The sequence below is a fragment of the Dipteris shenzhenensis genome, chromosome 27 (genome assembly GCF_047967505.1).
Source record: "Dipteris shenzhenensis isolate YYH24624 ecotype China chromosome 27, Dip_SZ_1.0, whole genome shotgun sequence".
NCBI classification, from domain to species: domain Eukaryota; kingdom Viridiplantae; phylum Streptophyta; class Polypodiopsida; order Gleicheniales; family Dipteridaceae; genus Dipteris; species Dipteris shenzhenensis.
In genome coordinates, this window is record NC_141622.1 from 40,064,125 (window position 1) to 40,073,658 (window position 9,534).

The 9,534-nt window shown below is 41.1% G+C and overlaps 1 protein-coding gene across 1 annotated transcript; it reads left to right on the forward strand.

Moving 5' to 3' along the window:
* Positions 1-1,840: 1,840 nt before the first annotated feature.
* On the forward strand, positions 1,841-5,608 carry LOC147884294 (pentatricopeptide repeat-containing protein At2g33680-like). Its single transcript, XM_087398173.1, has 2 exons — positions 1,841-3,494; positions 3,663-5,608. The coding sequence occupies exons 1-2, from the start codon at positions 2,249-2,251 to the stop codon at positions 5,606-5,608; spliced, it is 3,192 nt and encodes a 1,063-aa protein (XP_087254299.1). The 5' UTR covers positions 1,841-2,248.
* The last annotated feature ends 3,926 nt before the right edge of the window (positions 5,609-9,534 follow it).

Consider the following 9,534-nt stretch of genomic DNA (forward strand, 5'->3'; position numbering starts at 1 on the left):
TGTAGTATCGTTCAATTCCATAATTATCAAAGGCGAGCTTTTCTTGTGGCTGTCTGATACCGTAATGGGCTTGATGTGACTTTGATCTATTGGACCTTTTCTTGATTTTTACAGTGGAGGGGAACCCAAGATACATGAAGAAATGTGCTATGCTGGTAGGAGGGACATGTATAACTCCCATACATTAATTGATAAGGGCAATTCTGAAGGATCCTAAAGACATAATAGAGATCTATCTCATTTTTGCAAACATGAGGGAGGAGGATATAATGCTACGCTACGAGCTAGACAAATGGGCAGAGCAACACTCCAATTTCAAGATATGGTAGGGAGCCTGGTCTTGGAGGTACAACACATGGTATATCATAGAGGAGGTAGTGAGGCAGCATTTGCCTATTGGCTCCTTTGAGACTATAGCTTTTATGTGTGTACCTCCTTCTATGATCCAATTTTCTTGCCTTCCTAATCTCGAGATGATGGGCTATGGCAAAAACCTCTGCCATCAAGTTTTGATGTCTCGAATTAGCCTTTTCTTGGAAAGAAGATCAGCTCTATGACTATCAGTTTTTACTTTTCTACTTCATTCCAAGCCCTATCTTGGAAAGAACTCAAGCCATACAAATGGCATCAAGACAAGATACGATGTGGCTTTTGTCAATACGTGGACGTTGCCTCCCTACCTATACTAATATGCTATCCCATGGCAAAGCCATAGGATTTGACTATACTGTAAGATAATTCTCACGAAGTAATGGTACTTGTCAAAACAAAGAGCATGATTGAAACAAGAGCTTGTTGCTTGACACCAATCTGTTTAGCAAGCATTCACAATTGGATCGTGTAATGGTGAAAAAAATCGTGCTACAACATGCAAAGTGTTATTTGCCAAATTCAAAGTGCTATGTGCCAAATGCAGAGTGCTATTTACCAAATTCAATTTGCTATGTGCCAAATGCAAGTCGATATGAACCCAAGGAAGGGCACGTTCCTTGGTCTTATAATTTTTGGAGAGGAAGTGTGCTAACTCTCCCCCCACACAAATGTGTGGTTATGTGCTAACTACAAAGTACTATGTGTCAAATGTGAAGTGCTATGTGCCAAATACAAATTGCATGTGCTAAATTCAAATTGCTTTGTGCTAAATGCAAAGTGTTATGTACGAAATGCAAAGTGCTATTAACCAAATTCAATTTGCTAGTGATAAATAAAAACAAAACATGTGGTCAAATGCTAAATGCAAATTGAAATCTAATAATATAACACAATAACAACTCATCACATCTCTAATATATAAAGTCAATTTTACTTTCTTTGAATTAAAATCTTTGTAAACTATCTTCAACTTTATTTTGCAACTCTCCTCCCACACAAATGTGGTTATGCGCTAAATTCAAAGTAATATGTGCCAAATGTAAAGTGTTGTGTGCCAACTTCACAATGCTATGTGCTAAATTCAAATCGCTTTGTGATGAATGGAAATTAACATGAACGCAAGGAAGGCCATGTTGGAGACAAAGTGTGCCAACTCTCCCTCCACACAAATGTGTGGTTATGTGGAGAATGCAAAGTGTTATGTGCTGAATGCAAAGTGCTATGTGCCAAATTTGAATTTCTATGTGCTAAATTCAATTTTATGAAAAAAAGACTTGTGGTTATATGCTAAAATTATGAAATTCAAATGAAACATATTCTTTGTCAATATAGCTACATGCGGCCTTGAAACTTGGAATTTCATTTCTTGGAATTAAAGAATTTTAAGATCCTACCTTGAGACTCAGCGGAGCGGGTCTCTAACCCGTCGTAGATGGGTCATGTTACTCGTGTTACTTATGGGAGTGATTCTTGTTCTTGGGTGTGTTATGCCTTGCCTTGTGGCCTGAGGTTTAAGAATCACCCACTAGTGAAGGCGAAGTTTGTGCAGAGTGATTTCTGGGAACCATGCCAATCGCATTTTGCGATATTACTTTACTACGTTTGTTGTTCCGATCAGCCAAACCATTGATCTGTCTGTCTTGTGGTGTTCTTAAATTTTTGCGTCCGTCATTCCTCGTAACATGTGTTGGAGCTTGTTTATAGCGATGTATAAGCGCATTCTTGGACATCTCTTTCGCTACCTTGTTCTGCTCTATCCTCCATGATCAGCCAAGTCATCGACCTGTCTGATTAATTCGGTGCCTGTCCGAAGCAGGTGAAAGTGCTTGGTTTTGTCGACTGGATTTGTATATATGATAATGTAGATGTTGGTATTATGCATATTGTAGGCAATCCAAGCATTTGCTTTTATGACAACGTTAGAGCTGCTCAGCTCTATGCCGGTTACATCGTGATTCATCTAGTGAGCCACATGTCGTGTGCACGTGCAATTTCGGCTGCAACAGTACAATTGCTGTCTGCATCATGTAGGGTTGCAGAAGACTCAAGTTCTTTTGGCTCTTTCGTAGGTGTTAAAAGACTTTGTACAGGTGGACAACTCAATGAGGCACTTCAAACAGTGCATTGTATGAGGCACCAAGGACTTCAGCTTACTACAGACATTCTTCATTGTATCTTGCAGGGATGCATGAAAAAGGAAGACGTGAGAGTAGGAAAAGCGGTGTATTGTCTGATTGTCACAAGTGGTCTTGAGTCAAATACATTATTAGGGACCCTCCTGATCCGTGTGTTTGCTGTCTGTGGACATCTGGTAGAAGCAAAGAAAGTATTTGACAAACTGCCTGAACCAAATGTGTTTACATGGAGTGCTATCATCTCCGCACATGCCAAGCTTGGACAAGGTGAAAGGGCTATCAAGCTTTATTACCAAATGCGAGACTCAAGCATGAAGCCAGATGCTCATGTCTTTGTCGCTGTTCTCAAAGCATGTGCTAGCACAGCTGCTCTGACACATGGCAAGCTGATACATTTCCATATTATGCAAAGTGGCTTTGAGTCAGATGTATTTATTGGAAATACACTTATTGACATGTACTCAAAATGTGGGAGCTCCAGTAATGCTCACTTGGTGTTTGACAGATTGGTCAAGCGAGATGTGGTGACATGGAGCGTGATGATCACGGCATGCGTGGAGCAGGGGAATGGTCAGGAGGCTCTGGAACTTTTTGTGCGAATGCGGGAGGAGAGAATTGAACCAGATCAAGTCACCTTTGTTTGCGTCTTGAGAGCATGCTCTAGTTTAGCAGCTCTGGATCATGGAAAGCTTATCCATGCCCACATTGTTGAGAGTGGGCTTGAGTCCGCTATTTCTCTTAACAATACAGTTATTGACATGTATGCAAAATGTGCTAGCCTGGAGGATGCGCATAGTGTCTTCGATAGATTGTCAATGCGAGATGTGGTGACATGGAATGCAATGATTGCAGGATATGCCGCCAATGAGGATGGTGATATTGCAGTTGAACTTTTCAAGCAAATGCTCCAGGAAGGCAAGGAGCCAAATCAGGCCTCATTTGTTAGCATTCTGAGAGTATGTTCGAGCATGACAGCCGTGCTCCACGGTAAGCTGATTCATGTCTACGTCAAGGAAAGTGGTTTTGACTCAGATGTATCTGTTGGAAACGCTCTAATCAACATGTATGCAAAATATGGGAACCTAGAGGATGCACTCAAACTGTTTGACACATTACCGACGAGGGATGTGATGACATGGAATGCAATGATTTCAGGAAGTGCTCAGCATGGTCATTTTCTGGAAGCTTTTCAGCTTCTCGAGCAAATGTCACAACATGGCATGGAGCCAGATGGAGTGTCCTTTGTCAGCATTTTGAAGGTGTGCTCCTGTGCCACTGCCCTGCGTCAGGGGAAGGATGTCCATAGTTATATAATTGAAAGTGGCATGGGTTTGGATGTGAGTATTGCCAATTCACTTATTGACATGTATGCCAAATGTGGCAGCTTTCATGATGCTTGCTGGGTGTTCGACAGTCTGCAAAGGCGAGATGTCATTACATGGAGTACAATGATTGCAGGATGTGCCGAGCATGGACATTGTCAACAGGCTCTTCAATTATTCCAGCATATGCCACAAGAAGGTGTGGCACCAGACCAGGTCACATTTGTGTGCATACTGAAAGCACTTTCAGGCATAGCAGGCATGTATCAGGGCAAGTTGATCCATGTTCAAATTGTTGGAACGGGATTAGACTCTGATTTATTTGTTGGAAACACCCTTATTGACATGTATACTAAATGTGAGAGTGTTGAGGATGCACGCAGCGTATTTGACCAATTAAAAGAGCGAAATGTTGTAACATGGAATGCCATGATTACAGGATATGTGCAGTATGGTCATTGTCAGGAGGCTTGTCAAACTTTTCTTCAAATGCAAGAGAAGGGCATGGAACCAAATCAGGTCACATTTGGGTGCATGTTGCGAACATGTTCTGGCATAACAGATCTGCATCAGGGAAAGCTATACCACGGTCACATCATTGACTGTGGTTTTGAATGTGATGTATATCTAGCAAACACCCTCATTGACATGTATGTGAATTGTGGCAGCCTCGAAGATGCATGCAGGGTCTTTGAAAGATTGCCAAATCAAGATGTAGTGACCTTTAACTCAATGATCTCAGGATATGCCATTCATGGCCAGGGGCCAGAGGTGTTCACACTGTTGCACAAAATGCTGCAAGATGGAATAGAACCAGATAAAATCACATTTGTATGCATTTTAAAGGCATGCTCTGGTGTAGTTGCCCTGCATCAAGGCAAGTTCATACATTGTTTAATTATAAAATGTGGTTTTGAGTCTGATGTTATTGTTGGAAATGCCCTTATGGACATGTATGCAAAATGTGAGGGCTTCGAGGATGCATGCCTGCTGTTTGATCGATTGTCAAAGAATGATGTAAGAACCTGGGGTGCAATTATTGCAGGGTGTGCCCAGCATGGCAACTATAAGTTGGCTTTGCAGTACTTTGAGAACATGCTATGCGAAGGCCTGAAGCCAAATGAAGTGATATTTGGCTCCCTTCTTTCTGTTTGCAGTCAACTGGGGCTAGTGGATGAAGGCTATTGCCATTTTAAGTCTATGGCTGAGGATCATGGAATTGTACCTACGCTGGACCATTGGAATTGCATGGTTGATCTTCTTGGCCGTGCAGGACACCTGAATGAAGCAGAAGATTTTCTTCGAAGTATGCCATCTGGGCCCAATGTTGTTGGCTGGATGTCTTTGCTGAGTCAGTGTCGAAATCATGGCAATGTAGAGTTGGGACAGAGATGTTTTGATTGTCTTCTGGCACAAGATTATAAAAAAGCTGGTGGCTACACGCTTATGTCCCACATGTATGCTCATTCTGGCATTCAAGTGGAGGCAGAAAAAGTAGAAGAGCTCAGGAAAAGTGCTAATGCATGGAAGGAGCCAGGGAATGCCTTCATCAAAGTTGCAGATGAAGTACATAAATTTATTGTGGGAGGGATGCAACACCCTCTAAATGATGACATCTTCACAAAATTGAAAGGTTTGGCTATTCAACTGAAGGAGGAGGGATATACGCCTTCTTTAGATTTGGTGCTGCAGTCCATACTAGGTAAGGACCAGGAAAACACTACTGGCCACTCTGAAAATGACTGTGGCATCCATCACAGCCCAAGCATGAATTCATAGGCCCTATAAAAGGGCACCCTTGGGGGGCATTTGCAGTTGGGCCAGCAACAGTTTGGGACCTTCCTGTGTGCAGATAATCACCCAGGGGAAGAGCAGCAGTGAAGCCCATGAGCATAGTTAACAGCGATCCCTGCTTGAGCAGTCACTGATGCCTGACAAGAGGTGCACAGCAGTTTGGAGGAGATCCTCAGCAGAGGGTGCAGGATACGGGCCTCGTTGTGGTGCCTTTACTCACCAGAATTCGCTGCAAGTGTTGTTATACTTTTGGAGCTCCTTTTGTACTGATTCTACATCTATTTAGGAGAGTTTGCTGCAAGCGTTGGTACAATTGGAGCTCCTTTTGTACTGATTTCTTCATCTATTTTTCCTGTACATCTCAGTGCGCTCTCTCATAGATCTGTGAGTACTTTCTATCTTTTTGTGTATGCACGTGTTGAAGCGAGATACAATGGGTGTTGTATCTTGGCATATATTTTGCACTAATGTCTTGTGTTCACAGTTAGTGATTGCAAGGACATTGGTAATAGGATAGGTTAGAGAAGGAGAATAAGAAAAAAAAAGGGGTAAGAGGAAAGAAAGAGAAAGGAGAGGGTAGAGACAGAGAAAAGGGAAAGAAAGAGGAAAGAGGAAAGAGGAGAGAAAGAGGGAAAGAAAGGGGAAAAGAAGATTAAAAAAGAGGAGAGAGAGAGAGAGAGAGAGGAACAGGGAGAGAAAAAGGCAAGAGATGAGGAGAAAAGAAATAGGATAGGGAAGACGAGTAGAAGAGAAAAAAAGACTAAAGGGAGAGAGATATCGAGGAGGAGAATAGGGAAGAGGGAAAGAAAAAAAAAGAGAAAAGGGGAGAGAAAAGAAATAGAATAGGGGAAAGAGGAGAAAAGAAATAGAATAAAGGAAAGTGGAGAGAGAGAGATAAAGGATGAGAAAACAAGCAGGATAGGGGAGAGAAAATTAAAAAAGAGGGAAGGCGAGAGAAAAAAGGTAGAAAGAGAGGAGAAGGAAGGGAAAAAACATTCAAGACAAAATTAGAGAAATAGAAAGAGGATTTGGAAAAGAGGGAGTAAAATAGAGAGAAGAAATGGAAGGAAAGGAAAGGAAAGGATGGCAAAATATGAAGAGGGGAGAGGAGAAGAGTGGAGATGAGGAGAGAGGACACAGCTAGAGAGCACACTACAAGTGACTAACTGTACACTAGATTTAGTTGAAAATGTAGAATATATACAAACCCATTTAGACATAGGATTAGGGCACCTAACCCTTTCCTTTATAGCATTTTATATGTGTTAAGGCTATGCATATATAATCACATGATGTTGAGCGTGGTCTCTCAACACCTTCCCTCAAGATCAACATCATGAAGTAGACCTTCCCTCAAGACGATGATTATGGGGAATCGAAGAAGAATTGAGCTTTACATTCCATCACACCTCTTTAATGGAAATGTCCTTCCTTTGTGTCAAACCAAGAGCTTGTCGGTGTTTCTCGAAAAGTTCTTTACCGAGTGGTTTGGTAAAGATGTCTGCAACATTCTCTTTGCTATCACAATGCTGTAGTGTGATGTCACCAAGTAACACTCTTTCTCTGATGAAGTGTTCTTTGACATCAATGTATTTTGTCCTAAAGTGATATACTGGATTCTTGGCCAATGCTTGAGCCGATTGATTATCATAGTATATTGTTGTTGGCTTTGATTCATCAAAGTAATCTGTTTCTGACAATAGTCTTCTGAGCCATATAGCCTCACATGCACCTGTAGTGAGTGCTTCATATTCTGCTTCAGTCGAAGACAAAGAAACAGTTGACTGTTTGTTTGATAACCATTATATAGCACCTGGACCAAGGAAAAATGCATATCCCTATGTGGATCTCCTGGTCTCATGATCTCCGGCCTAGTCACTGTCACAGTATCCATGCAACTGTGGATCACTTCCTCTGTTTTCTATCCCAAACTGTCTTATACCTCTTATGTATCTCAAGACTCTTTTGGCTGCATTTCAATGAGACTGTTTTGAATTTGCCATAAACTGTGTAAGTGAACTTACTGCATAACAAATATATGGCCGTGTGATAGTCAAATATATAAGAGATCCGATGAGCTACATGTAGTATCTGTCATTGACTGTAGGCTTTTTTGAATCTTTTGTAAGTTTCAAACTCTGTTTCATGGGAGTGGTTGTAATCTTGCAATCTACCATATGAAACTTCTTCAGGAAACTGTCAACATATTTGAGTTGATTCATGAAGGTGTTGTCTGAATCTCCCCATCACTCAATTCCAGATAATAGTGCATAAGTCCAAGATCTTTCATGTCGAGCTTTGTTTCATGGGAGTGGTTGTAATCTTGCAATCTGCCATATGAAACTTCTTCAGGAAACTGTCAACATATTTGAGCTGATTCATGAAGGTGCTGTCTGAATGTCTCCATCACTCAATTCCAGATAATAGTGCATAAGTCCAAGATCTTTCATGTCGAGCTTTGCATATAAGTCTTGTATCAATTTCTTGATGAAGCTATCCTTGCTTCCGGTCACAACATATTTGAGCTGATTCATGAAGGTGCTGTTTGAATCTCTTCAGCACTCAATTCCAAACAATAGTACATAAGTCTAAGATCTTTCACGTCGAACTCTACAGATAAGTTCTCTTTCAATTTCTTGATGAACCTATCCTTGCTTCCAATCACAACCAAATCATCTACGTACAAAAGTGTAATAGAAATGTCTTCCCCTTGAACTTTGTAGTAGAGAGTATGATCTGCATTGGACTTCATGTATCCCAGATCAGCAAAATACTTCTCGATTTTGCTGTACCAACTTCTGGGTGCTTGCTTTAAGCCGTAGAGACTTTTCTTAAGATGGCAAACCTTATTCTCCTTTCCTGGTTCGATATAACCTGCTGGTTGTTGCATGTAGACTTCCTCGTCTAGATAACCATTGAGAAATGCATTCTTAACATCGAGCTGATACACATTCCATCTGCTAAGTGTCGCTAGTGATATCAAGAACCATATGAAATCCATCTTTGCTACTGGAGCATAAGTCTTATCATAATCCTAACCATGTTGCTGTGCAAATCCTTTTGCAACTACTCTGGCTTTGTATCTTTGAATGCTTCCATCTGGATTGTACTTCACGTTTTATACCCATTTGTTTGCTATGGCTCGTCTACTGCGTCTTCAAAGTACACTGGCTCTTCTGTAGCCATGATGGTAGTTATAAGAGCATAGTTGGTGGTTTCAATCTGAATTGCTTTGCCTTTTTGAGCATATGTCAATCTGTTTGGTAGTCCGCTTTCACAAGTAGACCGTCTGAGTTGTTGTGGTTCTTCTCAGGGTGTTTCTGGCAATTCTTGCTCTTCTTCATCAACCTTTTTTGTGATGATTGTGAAATTGATGCGTCTATCTCCTTTGTATTTGAGGTTTTCCATTCTAATTCTTCATCGAAGATTACATCTCTGTAGATAATGACCTTTCAGTTAATAGGATCATACAACTTGTATGCTTTGCTTTCTTCACTATAGCCAACCATGATGCATTTACGTGACTTCGCATCCAATTTCCTGCGATGGTCGTCAGGTATGTGTGCATATACTATGCAACCAAATATGCGAATATGCGGAGATGCCCAATGCGTGGCTTGTGTCCAGTGAATGCTTCATAAGGTGTCATACCCTGAATCGGTTCGGTAGGAAGCCGATTAAGCAAATAATTTGCAGTGACTATTGATTTTGCCCAATACTGATTTGGAAGATGCTTCTCACTAAGCATTGCTTTAGCACTATCTACTAAAGTGCCATTTTTCCTTTCAGTTCTTGCATTCTGCTGAGGAGTATCTGCATAAGTGAATTGTCTTCGAATGCTGTGACTTCGGCAAAAGTTCATGAATGTTAAAGACATGTATTTACCTCCTTTATTTGATCTCATGACTTTG